We start from the raw sequence: 27983 nt of genomic DNA, 5'->3' as shown, positions 1-27983 counted from the left end.
TGTAATCTTGTATGAAATAAGGGTTTAGTGGATGATCCGCACCATTAGATGCAGAAATACAAATGTGCCAAAACATTAAACTCTTTTTTTATTTTTTTTTAAACTAGGGATTTCAATTTGTCAACATTCATATTGTTGTAATAAGTTTTGAGCTACTGCGCTACATATCATCTTAAAAATAATTTTCAGTAGAATTGGAATATATCAATATACTATATATTCTATATATTCAATATTTATTTTACATTTTCATATATATATATATATATATATATATATATATATATATATATATATATATATATATATATATATATATATATATATATATATATATATATATACACAATCTTTATTTTATTTGTATTTCGATGTATACGTGTATGCTGTTGTTCTACGTTACATTACTTCGTAATAATGCAAAATCGTATTTTGTCTGGACGTTTTGTTTTATTGTGAAGGTCTATACGGGATGCAGAAGGGATGCAGTCTTTTCGTCTGGCGTCAGAGTCTATTGACAAGTCGCTCACATCTGCCCGCGCCGAGTAACTCCATCTCACTCATAGCTCATCTGTTGGTGTCCTCCTCCTCACCGCCGCTCATACTCGTACCTTTGCACCACCCGGGGACCTGCCGGAACGCTCGCCGAAAGAAGAGCGCCATGGCCCGCGTGGTGGGAGAGGGGATGCCTGAGTCAACCGTAGGAGTAGGTGTGATGCTGAGCCGGCGGAAGAGTAAAGGCAGACGGAGGAAGCGAAAGGAGTTGTTCGCCGTACAGATGTGCTTCATGGGGATTCTGCTGGGACTCGTGATCGGGCTCAAGAATGTTGCACAGAAAGAAGGTAAGAAAGCCGAATCGTGTGGACTTTGGGGGGCAATGCTTACATGAGAGCAGCAAATCCAAAGGGTGGATTCGAGAATGACGTTTCTCCAATCTTTGCTTTATTTAAATCGGATTTATATTTAACATCACATTGCATTCACTTTTAATGAACTCGGCATGCAACGTGGGTCTGCCAGTTGAACACTTAGCTACACTAATTTCATAAGTTATTATTATGAATATTATTATTATAATTATTATTATCCTGACAGCACAGGAGTGTAGTTTGTCTAAATTGAAAGGTCATATTGAAAAAAAATACGCAATGTTTTCATTGAAATGTGTCTGTTTAAAAAAAAAATACTAACATTTCAGACAGGTATTATAGCTATATGGTTTACAAATCAAACATTAATAAAGAAAACCAATCCATTATCTGGCTACGTGCAGAGGATACCTGGCTCCCCTGTGAATATTGCTCACATTCCTTTAACATATAGAGAATGTCTGTCTTAATTGGATTTCCTTTAGTAGCAAGAATCAAAAAGTGTCCAGTTCTTGGGAAATTAGTAAAAGCTCAATTTTGGCATCTTTTTGTAATGTTTTAAGGTTACCTCACTCACCATTATGATGCATGGCAGTAGTCCTGCCACAATATATTGTATTTTGTGTGAGCTTTGTTCTCCTCCCACAGTCTTAAAACATGCATGTTACAAAAATGATCTAGTCTGGGCTTTATTTCTGCATCCGGCACAAGTCTAGCACAAAGCGTGGTCAAACTGGTGGGTGGATTTTTTTTCTTTTGGTATTTTTGGAGACAAGCACAGTTAGAAATGCCAATCTTCACCGCTGTAGGAGTAAACACGGGCAACCGTGTGTTTCGCTTGGCCTAAATATTAGTCTGCTTTCAGTCATCAAATTGTCAAGTGTACCCGGGACATGCAAAAGAAAACACCTCAATGCCATCGGTCAGCAAGCAGCAACACAGTCTTACACTATTTCGGTGGTACCCATTGATACTTACACTTTTTTTTTTTTTTTTTAACGATTGTCACTATTTTGAATGTACCAAAAATCATTTTGAGGATCGCTGGGAGTTCGAGGATCCAACAGTGGCTATAAAGTCGCTTGTCACTACCTATTACAATGTCAGCAGCCGCAGACATGGTCCTGCTCTACTTACAGATACAGTATTTCGAGCGTTGACTGTTTTTTGTTGCGCAAGATTGCTTGTTTGGCTTGTTTGTCACAACTGTGTCTAATATTTGTATTATGTGAAAACAAAATTAAGTGATTTGATACCCATTATTTCCTTTCATTCAAGGCAGCATCATTAAAATTAAGTGTGCAAACAAATAAAAAAATTAAATTAAAAAAAGCTGACATCGGGCAGGAGGCAAGGGACACACTGAACTGGTTGCCAGCTAATTGCAGGGCAGATAGGGACCAACAACCATTCACACACACAATCACACCTAAGGACAATTTAGAGTGTCCAATAGACCTGCCATGCATGTTTTTGGAGTGTGGAAGGAAGCCAGAGAGAACCCACGCGAGCTCCACACAGGATGGCCGGAACAAGAATGAACTCGGACGGCGGTTCTGTATGCTCGCTTCTTTTATTGAAAATAATGCCATTACAACCTCAGCGAACACGAGCTGCTGTTTGCTGCGACAGGCACTTGCTGTTAACAGCAGAGTGACGTCCACCCTCTAGCTCTTCCCATTACGGTAATTATTGTACATAAGAATACATCTGATATAAAAACGCACATTTGTGCATTAAAAGTTAGCTTATATGCCTGACAGATTGTTCTCCCTCAAACAGTGTTGAATTAAAAAGAAAAAAAATATCAAAGATTACGTTTATAGGACGCACCCATATTTTCGGCCTTCATTTTTGGCAAAAAAAGGGAATAACGATACTCATTCTACAACGGAATAATCGATCAGAACCATGTTTAAAAAGATTGAACAGTGACAGCCCTATGCTGGTAAAGTCCACCAATCCATTCTTCTGTTTGACTTCACTTCTTCGAATAAAAAGCCAAATGCGATCCAAATGCGAGCCACACAAATGACAAAAAGCTTCTATATGACCTGGGGGATGAGCCATATAAGCTGCAATTATCCACTGTTTTAATGCCACTGAACTTTGCTACTCAAGTCCCTTCTTCATCCATCTGTGACAAATGTGAAAGACAACTAAATGGTCATGGTATAGAAAGGCCATTAACAGTTGCTTGGTATGAGCATTAGTGTTCCCAGTACTTGATTACGTAACTGAAACCTTTGGTTGCTGGGTCTCCTCCTTTGTGTTTAATAGCGGTATGGGTTGGGGGGGACACAGATGGAGCACTTTGCTCTGACAATGCCTTGGGACTCAGAGCAGAGGAACAGAATTAGACAAAAAGGAAAACAGACAAGAGTGCATGGGTGCTGTGAAGAGGAACGGGATCATGTGAGGACAGCTCAGGCTATGAAAGAAGGAAGAGTGGGATAAAGGAGATGTGGAAGGAATAGACAGAAACAGGGTGAGGCGGAATTTGAATGTGATAAATAGGGCGAGACAAGGCAGGTGAAGGAGATGAAAACAAGGAGATGAGATGTGTTACTATTCCATGCATGAAAAAGACACGCACAAATACGTGCCGCGATTTCATGGACTATACTTCAAGTTCATTTAATTAAGATAATTATCACTAGAATGAAAACAGTCTATTTTTATCTTTTCTCACGGTTTGTCTGCTACTACAACTCACATCAATTCCAACGGAATTGCGCACACGGTCTCTTGCATCCGCGCTTATTAGCAGAAAGCTGAGACGCACGCTTCTGATGTGACGTCACGAGGTGTCACCTTCCTCGCAGCCACAAAGACAAACGGAGACAACTGATTTCATTGATTTGAGGTATTGACCATATAAACTCAATACAAATAGAAGTAAAATAATAAATACATTAATAAATAAATAAAACTAAAATTAAAGAAGAAAAAAGCACCAATAATAGATATAGCAGTTCAGTAGTTTACGTGTTCTAAAGGAGTTCAAGAACTTGCCGGGTCCTACGCCTTGCTTTCACTAAATTATTGCATAATATTTAAAAACTTGGTAAATTATATATAGTAAAATAATGTAATATGTCATATATAAACGAAAACAACAGAAATACACACCTCTTAATTCACCATTTTCTATCTATCCCGTTTCATACATAAATAATGTATTTAAAAAACAGTTATTTAAACCTTGCTTTCATAGTATAAGATTCACTTTTTTTTCTCAGATCTATTCCATAATTGTTCCATAAATTATCGCCTTTAACAGAGCCACACATCTGCTTTTTGTTGGTTCTTGTCTTGGATTTTTTAAACTCACTTGCGCCCGTCAGATTATAACATTCATCTTTTATATAAAAAAATAAGTATTATTTGCGTTGTTTTGAATTCAACCAAGTTAAAAAAAAATATATATACAGTATTTGTTTCTCTATATTTTATTACTTTATTTATTGTAGCTTATTATTATTATTATTTGTAAGTATCATGCTTTGAAGTCTTGTTTATATACTTCTTGTTTAAAAAAAGGGCAATACATAGACATGTTTGACCAAACATGATGAATAATCGTGATTAATAATTGTGATTTCAAAATTGACCAAAATAATTGTGATTATTATTTTGGCCATAATCGTGCAGCCCTATAATAAACCCAACGCTGGTATAGACACTCAGGTATCAAAAGCACATAAATATGGATGGTATGAAGCTGCTTTGGAGTGTAATATTACATAAGTTAACCACCAACTGCAGCAAAACGTCAAACAAATGACGTGTGCCGGACACGTGGCACGGCAATCATCGTACAAGTTGAAATAAGACTCCTGATAAAATAGTATTAACCTCTTAACAGAGCAGCCGTGTCAACTCGTTGTCTTTTTAGCCAGGGTGTTAGACTGGGCCAGGACAGAGATATTCTCCCAACTTTCCTATGTGACAATGAGTTCCATTAACAGATTAATGGTCATCATCATCATATTGTGGCGTTAATCCTTCAGAGATTTGCTGACGTCTCACGTGATGTCATGCAAGTGCTCTTGGTTTTACTGCAACACTAATATAGTAGAATATTTCACCCTTGGGCAATATTTTGTCTAGTCCTTTGATCTTTACTTCTAAGGACTTTCATACCGAAGGGACAGTATTGATAGAATCCGCTAGAAAGCTGAAATTTCACCCAGATGGTGATAATATGTCAAAGTTGCGGCTAAGAGTGTGCAATCCATTGCCTAAAATACAGCGAGATGTGGAATAAAATGACAGAAAAAGGATAAAAAAAACTACACAAGTGTTAAGTCTAATTTGTTGTAGTCATGGGACAATATCCGAATCTGACTGTTTGATAACATTGAGTAAAAATATCACGGTATTGAAATTACAGCTCTAAAACAACTCTATTTTATTTATTTTTTTTGGTAAATAGCCTCTTTTCTAGATTATATAAACAGTTTTATTTGGAAACAAAATGTATAATACAACAACTGTTAGAATAATAAACATTTACCATGCACAATAATATTAAAAAATAAATATAAATGCACAACATTTGGAAAATGAACATGATTGACTGTAGCAGCCAAAGAGTATGAGTAACATTGAGAGGAAGCTCCCGCTGTAGGTTGCAAATTGCCTTATAAGGCAGACGACGCGTTGCAGAAAATTTACCGGTTGTCAGATTTGGACCGTTTTAAATAACCGTGACTTTCGAAATCGCGATATATTACCATTATGGTTTTCGGCCCATGCAAGAATTTTTTCTGCTTCTAAGATTGTAGCTCACCATATTTGTATATCAACCAAATATTTATAGTGTTGTGACCATGAGACAAAATCCTGGACTGATATTATTATTTTTAAGACCCCAAAAGCAAGGGAATTTCTCCATCCTCTAATCGGTTCAGATATGTGTAGCCGCAGATTGCTTGAGCTCTTTGCACATCAAAGCTCTTCTATTTATGTTTGTTGTCGTTAGTACATGATATAAAGTTCACATTCAAGGCTCGATCTCAGAAATGAGAATGATGAATGTTCAGGATTACAGACCAACTTTTTTATTTAAAACAGTGGCTCCTTACCTGAAATATTAGATGTGCAAGTAGGAGATTTAGGGGCGCAAACCTAGCTTATAAAGTAAATATTCATCGCAATCATTTTCACTACACTGCCGATAAATTGGCTAAGGTGTGTAGCAGAGATTTAACAGCCACAAAAGAATACTCAAGAATAGTAATAGTAACGTGTAACTAGTTCCATAGTACAATAAAAATATATACAAAAACTGAAAATTTATTCAATGCACTTGAAAATTTTAAGGGCAAAACATGACCATCAGTCAGGAGCCAAGATGTCCTTAAAATAACTCTACATAAAATGCGACCATATTCCTTTGGTCCAAGTAGCTGCAGGTGTGAGTCACGCAAAGCATTTTTTTTTTCACTGTACCGCTTTGTGGGTGTGCATATAACACTTCTGTCCTTTAATATCACACTGCAGGAGGCACCTGGCGCATACACTTATAGTCCTTTGATTGACACTAATTTTTCTTGACTTGTCCCACTAAAAAAAAAAATTGCAGTGAGACAATCAGTAGACTCTTGACTCATACTGATTACGTACATTTTTTTTTTTTTACCTTGACTGATTCAAGATTCAGTATGTTTATAAGTCATGTACTCAGTAAAACACAATGGAAACACTTGGGCCCGATTCACTAAAGGATTGCATGGCTTTTGTGTAACGCTAACCAGTTAAAAATGAGTGTCTAATTCACAGAGCATGCGCTTTGACCGTGGTGATCCAACCTTTCTTTTTTGCCTAGTCTCTGTGTTGTGCCAATTTAGTAAAATTTGTATCACCTGCCAATACAACTTGTGACATGCTGCTGTTCAGATTGGTGTGCTCATGGACAAGACATTGCTCTTTGGTGTGTTGAGTTAGTGATTATTTTTCCATTTGAAATGTCCTTCTGTGTGAGTGCTCAGTGAATGTATCTCTAGTCAACTTTTGCCTCTCCAAGTAGCTTTCGATTGTTGATTAGTTAATTGGTTTATCGTATAAATCGTTGACAACAGTGTGGAGAACGTAAATAGAAAATACAGAGCGGTCTTCTAGATTAAAAGCGGATGTTTCAAAATAAGATAAACAGGTAAGTAAACTGGAGCACTTGAAGAATTGTTAACACAGAATAAATCTTATCTTAATGCCCCTGTTTGTGAACACAGATGGATTCAGACCTTGGTTCAGTCTGCTTGCTTCTTTTAATGAAAATATTGTGGTACAACCAATTGGTTCCACCTGCTTCCACACTCCCACTCAAACCATTACCATAATTAATAATAATTAACCATACGATTTATAAATTGTTTCCTTCCAGTTATTGTCTTATGCGTGGAAACCGGGTTGAAATGGCTCATTGAATGTTAAAGTTTGCTGCCCCTTGGACTAAATTATTGGCTTGCTGGATAAAATAAACAACAAAACACAAGCAAAAGAGACCTTGGGATGTGATCCAATGCATTAAAATTGAGACAAAATAATGGGGCTCGCAAAATCTACAAGATCTCAGGACACAAAACTGAAAGTCGTGTGTCCCAGTTAAAGAGGTCCCTATAGCTTGTCACCCTAGTCACAGTTTATATGTCTACTGAGGAGTTTAATGGTTTTCACCCTCTCGACATGTGTCCGCCCATACCAGGCAGCTCTTTGTAGCCAGGGATTCAAATAACTGATACGCAGGTAAGCATGCTTAACAGAAATCAGTGGTAGCGTGCTTCACCGCTTCACCTGCCTAACTTTCACCCATGACAACAACTGAGCCCGAGCTGAATTTGTTTCCCTGAAAAGTGGCTCCAAGATCTGCTGTGGCTTGAAGCACACTTAAAAATGGTGTAAGATTTACTGCTCATGTCCTTAGCTGGCAGAAAAAGCTGGTGTGTTTGACACGGTTGAAAATTTGCAGTCATTCTTTATTTGACAAGTATGAAAAGAGCACGAGAATGTAGCGCAGCGTATTGCTAACACACAAGCTTATCACAAAGCAATACCTGCAGAAACAACATAAGCTCTTTGTAAAGGTATTCTCCTTGCCTTTCATAAAGCTAAGCACTCGTGTCCCATGTCATCTCCGGAGAATATAAGAAAAACATTTGTTTATCACAAAAATGTTTGTATTGAAGAATTGTTTGTAAATGTGTCCTACTTGCCTATTTTTAATCACACTATTACTCATCCTTAAGTCTATTGTATAAACACAATAAAAAGGATCTGCGCTTGGTTGTGATGGATGTTCTGAGCAAAATGAAACCAATTGTGTCTGTGTACCATGTTTTGTATTCAATTTCACATGAAGTTCCTATTCTCTCCCTCTTCAGTCACTCCCTCTCCCCAAATACGCCTGGGCTAATCCATCATCTAATCCAAACCCTATTTCTGCACCTGCACTCTGTATTTTAGGATCCACAGTGACATAAAATGAGAAAAGACTGGAAGAAAGAACTCCATAACTGCAGACGATTTTGATGCCCCTCTTCCCAATTTCCACTCTGTAAAACTTGGGCCTCTTCAAATGAACACAAAGTTGATTTAGTCACAGGAAGCCATGACATTCTGAAGTATGAATGGTAACAGTTTATTACACCTTCTGCCATCTAATTGAAGATATTTTAATGGTTCTGCCTTTCACTATGCATATCTGATAGATGAAATATTTATTTATAGTTATTAGAATATACATTTTCAGACTAATGAAGCGAAATTGGATAATTTTCTGGCAGCACTCTCCCTGCTTATGAGTCACTGCTTTCTAAGGCTTATGTCTGCTGATTGACTATGCCAGTCTTACGCTTTCTACTTCCTGACTCTGATGAACTCCTTTGTTGTTTTCACGGAGTGGGTCATTATAGGTCATTAGCTTGTAGTCTGATTAGTGATCCTGTCTCAGAAGCAGCCATGTAAAAGCAAGCCATGATTTTATCTCTATTTAATATTTATCGATATTATTTTTAATGCACGTTCAACTTTCAGCTAAAGTAAGTACCACATTTCTTGTGTTTTTTGAAGAAAATCACGCATCTGCTTGTTTTATGAGAGCGGTGTGAAGGAACAGTAATCTCCTCATTAGGAACTGTTTTTCATTGATGATGAAAAACACGCTATAGGCTCTCACTGACTCTACTTGCACTGGAGAGGAAGTCCTTTTATCCCCGCTGATACATGCTGTAATAAGTATAAATGTTGTCTCAGCGATTGTGGGTTCGCTTCCAGGTCCTCCCTTCTCGTGGAGAGTTTGCATGTTCTCCCCGTGCCCGAGTGTTTTTTTTTCTGGATTTTCTGGTTTCCTCCCACATTATAACAACATGCAGGGTGGGTGGGACAGTTAAAGTTGTCCCTAGGTGTGTTAGTGTGAGTGATTGTTCATCTTTGCACACCTTGTGATAGCTCTGAATATTATTCTTTTTCAGTGTTTGAGTACATGTTTAGTACATGCAAGAGTTTTTATGCAGCTGCTTAAAAAGCTGCACATTGATGACAAATATTCAAAGAGAGCACAATGACGGTCTTAATCAAGTGTACGCTTGCTTCCCTATTTCCTCTCTGAGTTTGAGTTTGCGTCCAGGGCCCTCCAGCTGTCAAAGCGAATGCCAGCAGCTTTGATCACAAGCCTGTGAATCTCTCGCTTGCTCATATGTTGTTATGCAATTCCTCTTGCTCAAATCGCTTATGCTCACAATTCTGTGCTCCCTCACGCTCTAATCCAAATTCTGCTCATACAAATCGCTACTCAGGAGAATTTGGGGAAATTTGGTTTGTAGTCCTTCAAGTGGAGGGATAACAGATGATGTCATCCATAAAATGTGAACATATGGTTTCTGTGGTGACATTTGGACGTTTTGGAATGAACTTGAGCTCTAGCTTCTTTTTATTTAGATTATTTATATATTTATTTTATTTTTATTTTATTATTTAGATAGTTCTGCAGTGATTTGTGGTCTGTCATGTTTATCATTACCAGCCATGGCATTGCAGACCCTTCACAAAACCCATTATTATGTTTCTGTCTGACAGACAATTTTGTGTAAACCCCCCATAAGCTCCCGCAGCTGGCATTGTCATACATCTGTCCTATAAATGTGTTTAAAATTACACTGTTTGTGCTTCAATTGCATTTTCTCATATTCTTTGTGAGTATGGAGCTGCACTATACTCACAATTGGTCAACATCCCAAAACAACCAAGAAAAATGTGTCATTTGATACAGGAACTGGATCCTTTCGTATTTATCTTGCCACCCACCGCAGCTGTAGTATGACTTTGCAGTTTTTCAGTTGAGCCATGTTAATATGGATGAAACCTTTGTATTGAATTTTTCTTCAGCCACAGATTCATGATACCATTCAAGTTTGAATCCAAATCAGGGGCAAAAAAATTATCTTAATCAGAGCATTTTGTCTCTTAATTTAGTTTTAGTAAAAGTCTTTTCAGGTAGCAGACACTGACACAGAGCTCCCCTACAGAGATTAGTCCGCACGGCCCTTTTGTACACCTGAACAATGAAAACACGATCACAGTGCAATTCACCTGCATTAAGCGCGGTCACAGAAACCCATTAAGCTTTTAATCATGCCAATCTGATTAATCATACTCTTTGGTGAAGTGAATTCAGCCATCTGGTTGTGTCTGCTTTCATGTGTGTGAGTATGTATTATACGTGTGAGACATTTGGGGAGAGGCATATAAGTTATGAGTAATGAGTAAAGCCCGTTTTAAGAAAAAAAGGAGAACTACAGGTTTCTTCTGCGTTAAAAAATAAAAAGTAATAGGCGACGGTATCGTTCTGATTTTGATCCGCTAATGAAAATAAAGTAATCTGTCTAGTTTGCATGTTCCCTGTGTGCTTGCGTGGGTTTCCTTTGGGTATCGGAGCTTCCTCCCACATTACATAAACATGTGAATTGACGACTCCAAATTGCACATAGGTGCGAATGTGCGTGTGAATGTTCTCTCTCTCTCTCTCTCTCTCTCTCTCTCTCTCTCTGTCTCTCTCTCTCTCTCTCTCTCTCTCTCTCTCTCTCTCTCTCTCTCTCTCTCACTCTCTCTCTCTTAGTACCCAGTGATTGTAGAATGATGATTGAAAGATTTGCAGGTTCAACATCTGTCAAGGATCCATTGTGTGATGTCAATTTTGACCATTATTTGACCCTGTTTATTATGCCATAAGATATGATTACAAACAATCATCTCAGATTCAACCTTATTGCCATTACATGTCACTAGTACATGGGGATGTAATGCACAATACATCTAACCCGAAGTGAATGAGCAGTAGATTATACGGTACATACAGTACATCCTGTAAGGCATAAAATGACATTGCTAACATCGTTGCCTATTTCTACAAGGACAAATAAGCTTATGTATATGATGAGTAATACCGTATGATACCTGTACAGTATTTTAACAATAATATGTTGATGAAATGACAATAAGTCTGTGTGCATATTTACCTATACTCCTGCAGATATTCATTCAAGGTCACCAATGTTCGTCAAAGTGTCGTCAGCGATTGCTAAATGTTTGCCAACAATTTTTATGTTTTTTTTTTTTTTTACTGCTTTTTTCTCACAAGGGTTTTGAACAAAAATGTCGGTGCGACCAAATTTTTTTGGGATGAGCCACAATTTCACCAGAGGTCACCAAAATGTATCACAAGAGGTTGCCAAAAGATTGCCAAACAGTTTTGTTTTTTGTTTTTTTCATATTTTCATGCTCTCGTCCCAAGGAAGCCCCTATCCCACTGAGAAGCGAATGTTGGCAAGTTTCTGCAAAACTAGTGGCACTTGAACAGTCAGAGTTCATTCAAGGTCATCGACATTCCCCAAAATATCACCAGAGGTTGCTCAAAGTTTGTTGAAAGGTTGCCAAATATTTACAAATATTTCACAAATATTTCATAAATATAACAATATTTCAGTGTTTTTTTTCCTGCTCTTGTCACAATTTTGAATGTGTTGTTTTGTTCAAAATTTCCTTGCAACTGGTGACACGTTGGTGACCTTGAATGCACCTAGACAAGGTCAAAAGAGCCACTACCATTGGCGACATTCGCCAGTATTTGCCCCTGAGCGGGATAGGGGCTCTACAGGTGAACATTTGGTGATTCATAGTGACATTTTGACAACCTCTGATGAAATTTTAGTCAACAGCGGCGACCTTGAATGCACCCTGACGAGATCAAAAGAGCCATGACCTTCGCAGACAGTCACCGCTGTTTTCCCCTCAGTAGGCTAGATGCTTTACATTATATATTAGTTTTACACCAGATTAACCTTTCCGAATCTTAAGTTAAGTAAAACTGCTGTTCATATAGCGCAAATCCTAATTGTGCATTGAGAAGGTCGAATTTGTGCAATGAGTGAAAAAGTCATTTGACCTGGACTTGACACTGAGCAACATGTTCAGTGTGGCACATCATCAAATCACATAGACTGCAAGACACAGGCCGTGACTTGAAATGAAAACTTGCTGTGTAAATTCAGATTTCATTGATGAATGATTATTCGCTCACCGTTGATCACGGCCTCAGTATTATCCATTCTATTTAGTTTTTTCATTAGAGGTGCTTGAGCTTCTGAACACATGGCTAACCTGATCAATTATCACATTCAGTAATAGGATTAAAGAGAGACAGAGAAGAGGATAGGATGCCTGCCATAACTGGAGCTTTGTCAAGCAACTATTATTTGGATTGATTATTCTGATGATTATATTTCATTTTTGAGGTGTGTATCGATTTTGATGTAATGTTCCATAAACTCCTCTTCAAGGCAAGTAATATTACAGCAGAATATCATGGCATAAGAAGTCATATCTTGGGCATAATCTTATCTCATAAAGCCAAAACCAAATGATGAAACAGCTTGTGTCAAAAACGCAACACAGATTGATTCACATTGTCAACAGTATCATCATTACTCAAGCTTATCACATCAGAGAAAGAAAGCTTTTTTTCACTTAAAAAATAAACTGTGGCAAAATGCAAATATGACAAAGTTATACAACTAATAACAGAACTAATAACGCTCACCTCCCAGATGTTTTATCGCATATTGCATCTTTTCTAGTGGCCAGTACATGCTGCACACCAACGTGGCCTATTTCTTCTTCTCTCTTGAGACAGTGATGTAGCTAACTCCATATACCGTCGATGCACAATATTTGAAGCTACTGTTGATAGCCATGAGATGAAACTTGACCGCTGACGGTGTTGCACACAAACCTCGATAATGCATATAATCACACTCGCCAAACGCAACCTCTGACATCGCGGAGGAATCGAAAGCATCTCGGTGAACACATGTACGGTACCTACACATTCTCTCATGCATGACCACATCTGTCAGTGAACACTAATGAAGATGAAGTAGCTAATTAAGGATGACATTGAGGAGCGATGGGCGCCCGTGTTATTTGACGTTATGGGGTCGGCTTGGACCTATACACATAGGACTGTGGCCGATATAGGACAATGTGTTGGTGAAAGAATGCAGTGAGTGTAGAATATGCGCGGGATTGGTAGAAATATGTGGACTAGCAAATCCCTTGATATTAAAGCTTTCTCAGAAGCATTTTTCTTTCTTTGTTGATATACATCTGATGCGCATGTGCTGCATGGTTGGCTTGGATCGAGAAGGTGGGTGAGTCACGCAGGTACAACACTATATATACATGCACGGAGAAATTACTCAAATTACATACATGCATGAATTCTTTTTGTGTTTTAGTTCCATGTTTGAATTTATTGTCTGGGTTTACTAATACAATACTACAGAGGACAATTGGCCTTCTGTTGTAAGGTGCTCTGTCTTGCTTCAGTGCTAATTTATGACCAGAAAAAAAGTCTCAAATGAGCTGAAAGGGTATATTTACCATGGAGATTATAATTTGCACATTTATTGCTTCTTGTGGCTAGGTTCAGACCTCTTCAAATCAATGACAGCGCAATTCTTCATGGCTTCGGTTGGAGTGGGGGAGGATCCATGCTATTTTAGCTTTTTGTGTGTGTGTGTGTGTGTGTCTTTCTGTTTTATCCTGTTGAGGACCGTAATACGAAATGCATCAAAACCAGGTCAATAATGTAATTTTCTTCTTTTTTTTTAAAACCAATTTAATCTTCTCAAGTACAATCTCTATCATAATTTGAGACTCCAAAATAAAGCAATTTTTCTTCCACTTAAAGGGATCTCGTGAGTTTGGCAAGCACACATTGTGATTTTTTTTCTTTTACCTTCATCTTGTCATATTGCAGTCTTTTGTATTTGTCATAGGGAAGACTGAGTGTAAGAAAAAGAACATACAGTATAGCAAGAGGACATTATGCTTGTTTACATGCTAGAGCAGCCTAGCGCTGATGCAGCTTGGCACATTTCACCCTCAGGTTCGCTCTGTAGAACAGTATACAATGTAAGAACCAGTGTATGCTTGTGACTTGTGATTTTCTTCAGACAATGACACAATCAGCTAGTCTCATACTAACTGACAGCAAAAACATAGAGAGATTACAGAAAATAGGTCATGCTCTCATGATATTTAACAATTCTATTAGCCTCATAGTCAAAGGATTTACATCCCTTAATAACACTATAATTGGCATTTCTAAATTCCACTAAATTAGTCATTCTAGAAGATTGAATTCCAAAAGTGACCTCCCTAAAATCTGGTATTCTTTAAATACGAGCATTTCTCAAAACATTTGAAGAATGCAAGCTACTGATAAAATGGCCAAGTCCAAATGATATTGGCACTTCATTTTATTAAATAATTATTTTAAAATATTCTTTGAAACCTCTATATATATGCCATATCGGCATGAGCCAATAGAAATGAAAAAACTGGTGACATTATAGTTTTTGTGCTTTTTTTGTCCGTTGTACATAAAGAAAAAATGTCATGGAAACTCTAGGTCAAAATCTTGTTTTGTTTTCGTTTTATTTTTCAATGATTTTTTTTAACTCCATAGCTCTGGAAACACCCATTTTGAGAAAAACACAAACCAAATTTTAGCCGCGAAATATTGGATTTTATTCTATTTCCCATTTCAAAATGGTGAATTTCTTAGAAAATACTGCAGAAAAAAAAACAAAAAAAAAAACAAAGCTTGAACAGATCAACATCACTTCTTGGTGGGTCCTCGTGGCGTAACATTTCTCACAGCCCTGTAAAATTTGCGTTTTCACCAAATGGTCCACTCCTATTGGCCCCTAGCCAAACATTGGTGTTCCTTGGCATTGCATAACTGCATGACTGTAACATTCTCCCACTGGTGTTGGAGATGTACATCACAATACCTGGAATCTGAGTGGTACTCACAAAGAGAGCCAGGAATGAACTGGACGAAATGAGAATTCCGCTGCTTGTGGGTATAATTTTAGCCATAAGTAAATATTTGTACGCGGGAATCTCCATCATTACTCGGATAGTGCCGTGGCTGCCCTCCAAAGCATTTTGCGCTGAAACATTCTGTTCTGTAATGTGTTTGCAAAATCTATCATGTCCTGATAAATATAGTGTGGAGTGGTGCTATTTCCGGAAGCTCTACGCCAATGCTGAGGCCTGTTGAATGGTGAGAGAGGAGATGGATTGGAAGGGGACTGCTTGTGAATACGGTGACCTACATGAATGAACTGGAATGATTGGTCTCGCAGAGCTCTGCATGCTTCCATATGAGTGCTACTGCAGAAGCGTGGTGACACAACGTGCATATGTCATGTCTCTTTGTTCAGTGGGGAAAGGGAGGGTTCCGAGTATTCGCGGAATGCCAATTAACACAGGGACTTAGTCTAAAGTCTGTGTCTGGGTGGTCAATGAGATTTCTGTGCATGAGAAATAATAAATGGCATTTTTTTTTTGAAAATAAGCTAGTTAAATGCAATTTCGTTGGGTATGACTGACATATTTGCTTTGATTATTACACTTGTTATTTTCTTATTTGTTTTCTTTGGGGCATTGTCTGTGGTTTTCATTGGTCATCACAAAAAGTCATGTTTTTCAGACGAACCGCAGGAGTCTATAGATGCATTTTAAATGTGACTTTTCGCCATACATTAAAAATGTTCTATTTACACAGAAACAATGGGCTTCATTCACTAATAAAAGCGTAGGAATGTTTGTACTCAACTTAAGTGTTTACTTAAAATCATCAGCTGATCATCGACTGATTCATTTTCTACACAACCCTGTGCACATGTTGATGAATCCCAATATCTGCTAAATGACACCATGTCAAATTTGCATAATCCATGCCCATTTACCCCCAAATAGGGCCATCCATCCCACACATATGAGATGGCATATTCAAATTTGGGAGTGATTTTAAAACATGGGGAAAAAATACAGCAGTGGCAGTTGGCCTGAATGTCCATAACTTCCTCATCATTTTTTCTATTTCAATAAGTTTACATCAGAAAGGTTGCTGAACACAGAACATATAGGTACAGGTCAATAGGAGGGGACCGCTTTGTAAAACCAAATTTTACAGCAAATCCAGAAAAGGTCACAACCACAGGGACTCACCAAGTGGTGCCAGCTCATTTTTCAACGCTATTTTCTATGAAAATGACTACTTTGAACCAGAATATTACACTGCAAAAGTTTCTTTGGATTTTTTTCTCAGAATGCTGATTCCCAGTTAAATTTTGTAATGTGTACTTGATCAACAGGAAAACGGTAAAGCCTTGGATTAACCAGAAACTGTGAGCGGTTCATCGTTTTTTTCGTGTGTGCAGTGGGTGGTTGTCACAGACATCCGCAAGAAAACAGTGACGTAAACCTGCAGTAGAAAAAGTTGTTGTGATTAATATAAATCTGCAATAGAGTAAAGCCACAATAACGGAGCCGCAACATAATGAAGGAATGCTATAATCTACAATTCAGGAAAATGTTTAATTAATGGAAAAAAAAAAAGAATTTGAGGGGGTTTCTAAAATTTTGACAGGTACTATATACATGTTCTTTTTAATGTCAGGAGTGTGAATGTATATTAGAACATTATTCAGCTCATTAGCAAATGGCTAATTAAAATTATTGTTCGAAATATTATTGATTTGATAAAATAACTGCAGTTTCAATTTGTTGTACATCTTGTGGATAAGATATACAGTATTAGACATTTGTTTTTAAGGCTTATCTATCAAATTTTCAATCTTGTTTCTTTTCATGAAATATGGGGATGTTCTGAATTTGTTTGCAGAATACGCACATATTCTAGTTCAAAGATAGTGATTAGTAACACATTTCTTTAGCAAACGTATATTTGCGGTTAATGAATAAGCGTAAAATGTCTTTTACCCTTTGTCACTCTTTTTTGATGGGGTTTCGACTCAAGGCTGCATGCTATTCATAAAACAGAGTTATTCATTCTGCAATGATCAACACTCATCTCTTCCTCTATATTTTCTCCATTCTGACTCTCTTAGCACACCACGTTTCAACCTCCGCAATACTGCAAGAGCCAAGGTGGGAGAGTCGTCACCTTCTGCAGGACTACTATGACAACCAGTCTAAGCTCTTCTCAGAGCTTGACCAAAATTGTACCGAACCTGGTAAGACAAGCGGAAATACTTGTGGATTGGATTCTTAAATGTTACTTTGAATTGTGCTTCATTTCTTGCTTCATTTCTCAGTTGTCATTTTACTATGTAAAACAGTGCAGTTTTTAAGTGCAGGTTTTTGTTTGTTTTTGCTATAGAGGTTGCTTTTCACTCTACATAGGACCATTTGGAGGTTTGTTTGCTTGGATGTTTTTACAGCAGTGCTCCTCAGTTATATTTTCGAAGTTTCACATGGCAAAAACAAATACATTTCGACACATTTCGTTTTGTAGCGATGTTTCACACACTTTATTATGCTTTTTTTTCATCCTTTATTCATAGATTTTCAATTTAAACAGACAACATAGTTGATATGAAGTGCAGACAAATGTGCTAGTTTACAAGCCTCAACAGAAATGCAATATCCCACATATTGCATTTCTGTTGAGACTTGTAAACTAGAACTAACTCTAACCCACAGCATAAAAAGAGCTGGTCGCAGGATAGAGGTTATTTCCATGAAAGAGACATGTTCTCCACGTGTTCCTTAAAGGGGGTCCAAGTTCGTATAAACCTATCAGGTTCACCCAGTTGTGTCGCATCTTCTTTAATGGAATCGCTGACATTACCCCTTCGATCCAAAGCCTAAATGAAGGAGGGTTATTCGATTTCCATTGTAAGAGGATTTGCCTCCGGGCCAACAGTGTAAGAAAGGCTACGGCATTTGCCCGTGTAGCAGAAACTCCGAGCTGACCTGGTAGGAACAGTCCAAAGACCGCCATCGGATATTTTTCTCTTTGCATTCCTTGCATCTGCCACTGCTTAATAAAAGACTGGTTTTATGGCTTTTTGACATTTTGGTCCTCTTGACATTTTTACTGTTCGAATTTGAACATAAACTGTCAGTTCGGGGTGTACAAACCTATTCCTCTGAAGGCTGTATGCAGAAAAATGAAAAATCTTTTTTTCCTTTTTTCGGACAACCCTGCTTTAGTTGCTCCTCTTAATTCTTCCTCTTAATTCTTAAGCGTCCATATGTTCCTGCATTTCAGTTTCTTTTAGCATAATAGCCAAATAATGTTTATTATCGGAGAATGGAAAAATCATACGTTTGCGTGTCTTACTAATCTGTGATTTACTTACTTGAAGACAAGCTTGATTATACTGGCAGAGTAGCTAATTGAAATATATTCATTGGATAATTGCAAGCTGAGCACCATCTTTGTTTTTCCAAATGTTGTTACAGCACCATTTATCTACTAGCATGTTCCTGCTGTTGATTGAAGATCACAGATATATGTTTTATTTAATTTCACAATCAATTGCTTTGAGGTTGACATCAAGTACTGCATATTTGATTCAAGTGGTGATGAACATACGTAAATGAAGGTTCCTTGCTCTAATTTTATCTTCTGTTTATCTTAAGCATGTTGGTTAGCTGTATTTTCCTAAAGAGCTCTCCAAATAAAGCTGGATTGGATCTGACAAGACAGAGGCGGTGCTTGGAAAAGTGTGATCATTCTTAGCTGTTGCACATCTACATTACGACAACTACATTGTCCCGCAACATTTAAAGGTACCAGCAAGCAATTTAAATACTAGGACAGTTCACATGCATTGAAATCCAAAAGATAAAGAAAGCAAGAGAGGAGTTAAAAGAGGACCAGAACTGACAAAAGGTTTTCAAGACAAACACATATCGATGTACAGTATTCTCTCTGTAAGGTATTTTAATATTAACAACTTCCGAACCGCTTTAATCAAAGTTGAGATTGTTTGGTCAGGTGTGGGCTCAGTTATCGAGGTTTGGTGCCAACCAAAAAAAATGGAGCACCTGCGCACAGTTCAAACAAACATTGGAATGATCCAGCATTGATCTGATCCAATTGGTAAACAAACCCATCATGTTATCTTCACAGAACTTCTCAACAATATTAATCATGGGGATTAGTAGTAGCATGATCATATAATAAGTAGCATTTAAATAAATGATATAATTTACCAATTAGCTTCAGCACATATGTTCAATCAATTTTCCGCTTTGTTTAATTCATGCTTGAAGGAGTGCCTTTTCTTTTGATCAAGATGTCAAGTTTACATGTACTACCCGCTTTTTGGTCGAATGTAACCTTTCGGAATGTCTAGATTTAGTAGCTCAAAGCCCCATGTTTAGTTAGTTGTATGATTATTGTATGCACACAGCAGTACAGTTTTTTGTTTGTTTTTTTTTTTTTTAATTAGACACCAGCAAAATTTGTTACATGGTTAACAATCGTGATCAGCATTAGCGATTACTGTTTAAGGTCAACAAACATTCAGGTCACACCTTCCCGATGTTTGTACATTACATATGTAATTGTTTACAATCACTGACAGATTATGCTTCAACAGTATTCCATAAGTAATCCAAAGAGTGGAGCTGCATATTAGCTACAATGAGGTCAATGCCTTCCTGTTAGTGTTCTTCTTCTTGACAAGCTGGCAGGGCACGTTTTATGGTGGACTGCCCTCTACTGGTTAATTTCAACATAAAAACAAGCTACCAATGATTGCTTCTAGTGTTATGCTATTTTCTTGGATAATACAGTGCTTTTTAGGAAGTTCACAACTTTCTTTCCTTTCATTTGGGAAGCTCCATTTGCTTATGTTTACTTTAAAGAAAACCCATCGTGGACAAGATCAAGATCTGTTTTTAAGCACACAAATAGGAGTAGTCATTCGGCCACTAGGTGGTGCACCAAGACAGCAAATGACACAGTATGTCAAGATGGTCTTTGCATAATGGTGTTTCCTTTTTAAGTTTGTCAACAGTCGAATAACTGCTATATTTTTGTCAGTCTATTTTAATTGGAAAAAATCCCAAACTTGTGATATCTTGTTTGTTGGGGAGGTCTTTCTCTGTGGCTGCCATTGCACTACTGCATCTGCAAGAAAACAGTGACAGCAGAGCTTCGAGGTGGATATATTTAGTCCACCTATTTTTAAAGTCGATTCATCCGATTCAATCCCCATTTTTTCATAGGCCTTAATAGACCCATCAATATTTCTGTAATCATACAAGGAAAATCAAAAGTATAGTTGTGAACACACTTTCATTGAAGGTCACAATAACACTGTGCACATACTGTATTATGCTTCTCACTCCCTCGCTGTGTAATTCTTGAGACCTATGTTGTATTTTCTCTTATTGCGCACCATCGTGTTGTTCCCTTGGCACAGAGAGTGTGAGTGTTTTCCATGTGGGATCCTGGGGCTGAACAAGGCTGATCCCTTGCCAAGCATTGTCTTGATCTCATTGTAAACACACAACACTTGTATTGCACGCACACTCCATTTTTTCTTTTTCAAGATACAGATACATTTGAGTGTGTGATGTCACTGCATTAAATGCATAATGTTAGAAGGCATTCTATAGGCTGTTCCCATTCAGTTGTGTTGTCTCCGGAAACACTAATTACGTTAATGGGGATTCTTTTTGCTTTCCTGCACTAAAAAGAGCATTTTCAAAGTGCTCTTTTTTTTTTCTTGAGACGTAACTCCTTTTAATCTGTTTCTATCCGGTTCCTGAAGCACTTCACTTTACTTTTCTTTCTTTCTCTTTTTTTCTTTCACTCTCGTCATTTCAGGGTGACTCATTGGTTCAATTTGATGTCATATAACATTTTCATTTTCAACACACACTGCACTCATAAAGCAGTGTGTAGGCTTTCCACAGGGTAACAAAAATCCATGAGTGCCATATCAAAGTTTAACCCAGGGCTGCACAACTAATAGAATTTTAATCGCGATGACACTATTGGCCGCCACGATTAATTAAGCTGATGCTCTGCGATATTAACATTTAAAAAGTCAAGCACTTTTTTGATTACAAGTCAAATCAAGCACTTTTCCATCCTACCACTAGGGGGCATTGTTTCCCAACTGTCGATTGAGACCCATTTTGAAAAATCCAATTCACAAAAAATTGGAATAGATATGGTTCGAAACGACCGAAAATGACATTTAGACTGCTAATTGATTAAAATTTGCTAAAAATAAATAATGTACTTGGTTTCAAAGGTTTATTTGTTTTCATTGGTTTGCACTCAGAATCGTGTTAGCTGTGTTGCCCTTTTTGCCAAGTTTTTTTCCAAGTCATGTGAATTTGTTTTATTTATTCAGCTATTTTTTTTAGCATATTATTAATATTAGGTATCAAGACATGTATAAATATTGCGTGTTTAAAAAAAAAGGTCAATAAATAGAGATGTTTGACCAAACATGATGAATAATCGTGATTAATAAACGGGATTTCAATATTGGCCAAAATAATCATGATTGTTATTTTGGCCATAATTGTCCAGCACAATAGGATTCATTATTTGCTGGATTTAGACTTATTGAGTCATTAATCGACCCTCTTCTATAAAAATGAATTGAATTGAACTGCACTGACAATTTTGAGTGTGATTTTCAATTTGTTTACGGAGCTTCCACCTGAACACGTCAGAGGAAAGCTGATGTTATTTTAGCACAATTTTTTGACCTGTAAATATGAAACCATGTGACAGCAGTCACCCAAAAATAGCCCCCTTTGTCAACATGGTTCCTTCTGTATACTTCGAGGTCGAAAAGCATTGCAACTCACTGATCCCGCTTTCATCCCCACCACACACTGTGACTGTGTGTTACCAGCGCAGTGGTGAGAGAGGAAGAGGCTGGACTTATTTTTCTATAGCTCTATTTTTAAGGTCTGTGTGAGTCACAGCTGTAGCTCCAGCTTTAATATTTTGCGAGCTGTATGTCCAGTTCTCGATCCCGGTGAACAGAATAGTTAAGTTTGCTTTGAGGATATGTCCACTTAGACATGCGGATGAACGGAGTTTTTATGAGGCAGAGGAAGCTATTTAATATTTAGCGTATCCAAGTATAGAAGTGGTTTAAAGTTTTAAATGTGTGATGTTTTTTTTTTTTCTCCAGCTCAGGCACACATCTGGATAATCATTGGTTTCAATTGAATTTCTTCATGACCATCCAAGCATTTTTTCCACTCAAACTGATCAACCATTATCAATCTTTTTATCATACTGCTCACAAGAGGTACAGAATTTGACTTGTCCATCATTCGCCGTCCATCATTACTCGAGGGCTCCCATCTGTCATTGTCAGTTTCAATCAAATTGCAATCATCAATCCATCATTATTTGAACTGAGTTTTCTCATCTCCAACATCAAAAATTTTCACTGATCCATCACATATTAGTCACAAAAAAAGTCCATCAAATGAAAGATTAAAATTGTAAACAATGTGCACAATAATCTTCCTGTTCCACTCTATTTATTTGTGTCCACTAGTATACATTTGTTTTGGTTTTATCATTCATATCATTCAACTCTCACATGCTCTTCCATTTTCATGTCTTCCTTCACTTCCAGAATTTACCCTCCCACACACTACAAGAGCCTATCAGGTTATGCCAAACACAGTGACAGCCAATCGGTGTCCACTTCATGCTGTGATTGACCTTAGCTTTCCAATCCCCTCCAATTCAAACACTAGTAGCCCAATGCATAAACACAAATCTCCTCAGCCTATAGAAAGCAAAATGTTAGCGATTAAAAGTTAAATTAACACAATCAAAACAACTCTTTAACTATGACTGTAATTAAGTGATCAAAATGTACCTGTTATTTTCTCATCCCTAATTACAATCCATACTAGCACCAGCTATGCCTAATGCACAGTAACTTCACAATTAACTGTAGCTGTGTGTTTTAACTGACATATGAAAAAGAAAAATGTCTTGGTGTGTTGCACTGTGGGATTTTTTTTTCACTGCAATTCAATTCCTCCTTTGGATTTGTACCTGACATTGAACACACACAGAAGCAAAACTAATTGAGTGTATAGTATCTGTTGTCAGTGTAGAGCCCTCTGAGGAAATTACCGTGGAGGTGAGTGTCTCCTGTGCCCTTCTTTTGTTCTTCTTGTTCGGACACATTTGGTTCTCTAAAGAATACACTTTGTGATGCTGATATAGTGAAGATAAAAAAAAGGGGGGGACAAAGATAGCAAAACGATAATGAATTATTGACTTTTTGTCTTTTAGTCATTTCAGTGTTTTCTGGAATTCATTAGGCTCAATGAAAATAATTGTGCCACCAATACAAACTAGCCTTTTCACTTTGCTGAATCATATACCAAGGGCGTAAATGTTCCCCCAAAACAATTCAGCATGAATTGTTGCCCACATGGCCATGCAACATGCATAAAAACATGTGTGCATTCATATAATACCATCATATTTCTTGAAAAACGAGAGCGAAGCAGTGTGGTGGCCTGTGTGCAGCCATGTCTGTGAAAAGAGAGTAGACACTTTTGAACCATCGTGCTGATCAGGCAATTCTGTGTTTTTTAGCTTTAAGAATGGAACCCCGGCCCCCTGCTGCCATGGAAACCAATGAACTGTGTCACATGTGTATATACCCTATGTGGGTGTCCGCACTGTCATATAACAGTGCGTTTTACAAAACTATTATGCATGTATTTATTTTTTTGGTCACTCTTTTAGGGCATGCAAAATAGCTACTTGATGCAGTGCATCAAGCAATCTATTTTTAACACTGTCAAAAGTAAAAACAAAAACAACAACAAAAAACAGTTTTCCTTAAATATAAATGATAAAATGACATAAAACACATAACACACATGAACATGTTCTAATCGCCACAGACAACCTTATAGTTGCTAACCAGTCAGCGGGCTTGTGCTAAAGCTAATGTAAGCATATTCTACATCATCACTCAGGGTTCCTTTTTGTCAGACCGCATAAATACATGGGACTGAAATGTGCGACACCAATCACGGAAGATTAAGTGAAACCTGCCTGAGATAGCTAACCCAATAAAGCCAAGTGTTATCGAAGGAAAACAGGAAGTAGAAACCCCAAAACAGTGCTCAGTATCACTTAACAGAATCAACACTTTTACACATGACTACTCGTCGTGATCATTTCTGACTGTGACACAAAAACTGGACAAAATACTCGTACACAGCAGTAGAATCCAGAAACCAGGTTTATGGGGACATTGATGACTTGTCTGACTACAAAATACAGTTTAAACATGCCATATAGTCTACTTTCTCTTGCTTTCGCTCTCTCTCTCTCTCTCTCTCTCTCTCTCTCTCTTCTTCAACATCAGCATGGATGTCACCATTTCAAAACTGAAAAACTTGATCTAATGAGCCTCGAACAGGCAGTCAAATAATTATTTCCGGAAAAGGTCAGTCACCAAGATTTCACGGTGATTGAAATAACGTTGTTAAGCCACACTGCTATTAGCCTTATGCCGACTGTGTGAACTCAGTAAAAGTCCCAGTAGATGGAAGTGGAATTAGCCTAACACGTTTTTTGCTTCATTTCCATAAAAATTAATGTGACATGTCTTACCAAATGATGTTTTTGAAGTATGTCATTGAAAATTGAAAGTGCAACAACTAATGTTTTTTTTTTTTTTTTTTTTTTTACTGTAGTAGAACAAGTCAAAAGCTTTGGAGTGGACTCCTTGGTTCTAATTATAGCTACAAAATACTGTGGTGTACATGTTGCTAGTAAAGAAGCGTCCTTTTTAGACATAGGGACATTGTGGTGATCTTTGCTGGGATGATTAAAAAGGATGTCCCCCTCTTCCCACCCAAAGTAAGCTGCGATAGGCATCAACAAGCTTGCAACCCTTGTGAGTATAAACGGCTTAGTTTTTCGAACCATATTGTAATTTTTGGCCAAGTTATTTAATATCGGAATTCTTCCATTTCAGTTGGGCCAGTGTTTACTGTAACCCCCTGATCCTTTTTTTCGAACCTATCATCTGATAATCACATTTTTAAAAATGATTATTCATTGTTTTTGTGCTCTGGCCAAGCAAATACAATTATTTACTTTGCACTATCACTAAATCTTGTTTTTGTCATTGTTAGGTCTAATTCATTGATGGTGTCTGAGATGTTTTGGAGATAAACTGTTTTGTTGGGGGTCATTGAATGCACCACATTCATAGCCCAAGCAAAACTGATATTATGTTTTTGCTTCTTAACCAACTTATATCTTGTTTAGTGTGTTTTTTTTTTTTTGCGCTAGCTAATACTAAACTATGGAAGTGATTGTCAGTGAACTGTGTTTATTATGACTTTATCACTTTTATTCAACGACTAAAAACAGTTGTTCATAAACAATTTCTGATACAATAACTGAATGCATGAATGGGTTTGTGGTCAAAGGTTAAAATCCAAAGGCCACACTTTTCCGCTCCAGTCTTGTACATCTTCAACGTGGTGTTGATGTCTTATGATCCTCTGTTTGATAAGGTTTGCAAGCATCTTCGGACATCTATAGGTTATTACATTTGCAAAGATAGCAATTATTGTATGTGTGTAGCGTATGGCAATTATTCAGGGATTTTTGACACTATGCCTTATTTCTCACAAATTGTGTGAATGTGCTTGATTATCATCATGGTCTCCTGAGTCCACGAATTTGTTGCTCACTTTGTGTTCTCTTGTGCGCTGTTGATGTGTCATCTACATCATTGCCACATGATACAAGTTGTGTGTTTCTCTCTCAAATCCTTCATCGCACAGCCCACTGCCCAACTGTGATATGTCAAATCAACTTGTTTGGCAGCACTCGCCTACTCCATGGCAGCCAAAAGCACAAAGCAGTGGATAAATGAATGAAGAGTATGCCAAGATTATGAAATCGCTGAAATGGAAGCAACCCAAATGTTCCTTTCCTTTCCTGCTTGGTTTATTAATGATGTTTAGTTTATGCTCAGCTGTTTTTCATGCTCTAAATCATCAAGCTAAAACTGGTATACGTATGTTGTTATTGTTCTGTGGCGTAACTATTAAATGTAATATTCTAGAAAATATTAGTTTAAGATTTAATGTCCATGTTTCAACTTGTCAGCCTTTTGGTAGGTGAGGGTTTCACAGGTTAGAACTAAATGATACGCAGCAGACATGTAGTGTATGCTCAAGAGAGTGATGTCATGCTTTACTGTGTAGTGCGGATAAAAACCAAGATCATATCAGATCTCGGCTAAAAGCATCATTTACTGTCAGTAACATGCTGTGTGATGTGTGTGCGTGTGTTTGTGTGATGGGATTAATATCAAGGACATCTGTTTAGTCATGTTAAATATATGATGAAGACACAGGCTAATGTGTGTGGTTTGGGGTCAGCGCTTGCAATGCATCAGCGACAATACATGTGAGTCTTGAGTAGTGCAGGTGCTGGCTTACAAGTACTTTGTCGTATGAAATGAAAAATGTCTTCCATCTCCACAGGATTCAAACGATTTGAGAATTACATTTGCCATATGCACAGTCAAAGCATAAAAGTAGCACTGAGCAATGACATTTTTACTTGCTAGTCACACTACACTTATACAAAGAATACAAAAAGATGAAAAAAAGGACATTAAAATAGTGAAAGAGACACTCAAGGGCATAAACAGGGCACATAATTAAAAAAAAAAATCAATGTCAAGTTTTATAAAAGGACCACTGGCCTCAACCATTTGTGTATGGCAGGTTGCAGAGATTGGAAAGTGTAAACATTTGAGGGAGCAGGATTACAAAAGAAAAACAGACAAAGCAGGGCGGTTGACGGATTGTTATGTTAATTGTACGTTAAGGACATAGGGTCTTATTTTCATATTCAGTGCAAAGTCTGGCACAAAGCGTGGTCTAACTACGCATATTGTTGGAGGGTTTTTGTAAATTATATTCATCACAATTAGAAATGGGCATTTGCGCCGTTGTGGGAGTGAACACAGATGCTATACATTCAGTGTGAGAGGCACACACAGCCATTGACATAGCGGAAGCAGAAATGGACTCACTTGAATTGATGCAGTAAATTGAACACACACACAAAGTATGTTTATCCAACTAATTCCTATGCCCTGTGACCCTTGGTTTGAATTGTGTTCATGACTTCCAGTGTAAACCAAATGATTTTTTTTTTTTTTTTTGATAAGCCAAATTCACAAACTTGCTGGACTGCACTTGCCTCGGCTTTCTCACATTTGACCACATGTTTTAACACGAAATGTCTACTTCTATCAGGCAACACATGGTAAACTCACGCTGAGACCAAAATGGAAACACACTTGTTTTTACACGCTGTGCATTAGGGCCAATCTACCAAAACAGGGCCCATAATCCAAAATGTATTGTAAGAAATCTTTTAAATATAAATGTACTCCCAAGTCAATAAATCAATTTTAGTACATCTTTACAGCTGAACAAGAAAATCTTTAGGACCATACCTGCGTAACACATGTCGTCATTTCAGGTGACACACTGAAGAAAGATTATGTTGATTTTGTGTCTCCTGTATAATAAGTCCCAAACCATCACGGGTCATGATCTGATTTCTTGCTCCCTCTCTGATTAAATGCCACTATTACCATGTAACCTTTAGCTTGGAGCTAGCACGTGCGCACACAAACACAGAGGCAACAGGTTTTCAGT

At 37.5% G+C, this 27983-nt stretch overlaps 1 protein-coding gene across 1 annotated transcript in view; it reads left to right on the top strand.

The window, feature by feature from the left end:
* The first annotated feature begins 531 nt into the window (after positions 1-531).
* slc24a3 (solute carrier family 24 member 3) overlaps positions 532-27983 on the top strand; it is a 51809-nt gene continuing 24357 nt past the window's right edge. The window contains exons 1-2 of the mRNA XM_088421567.1: positions 532-842; positions 17354-17479. Of these exons, the coding sequence (XP_088277693.1) occupies positions 662-842; positions 17354-17479 (307 nt within the window). The 5' untranslated portion in view covers positions 532-661. The remainder of the gene's footprint in view (positions 843-17353; positions 17480-27983) is intronic.

This window comes from Hippichthys cyanospilos, chromosome 8 (genome assembly GCF_059441005.1).
Source record: "Hippichthys cyanospilos isolate Australia breed blue-spotted pipefish chromosome 8, RoL_Hcya_1.0, whole genome shotgun sequence".
NCBI lineage: Eukaryota > Metazoa > Chordata > Actinopteri > Syngnathiformes > Syngnathidae > Hippichthys > Hippichthys cyanospilos.
The sequence above is the reverse complement of the archived record's forward strand: the minus strand, read 5'-3'. Positions and strand labels throughout refer to the sequence as shown.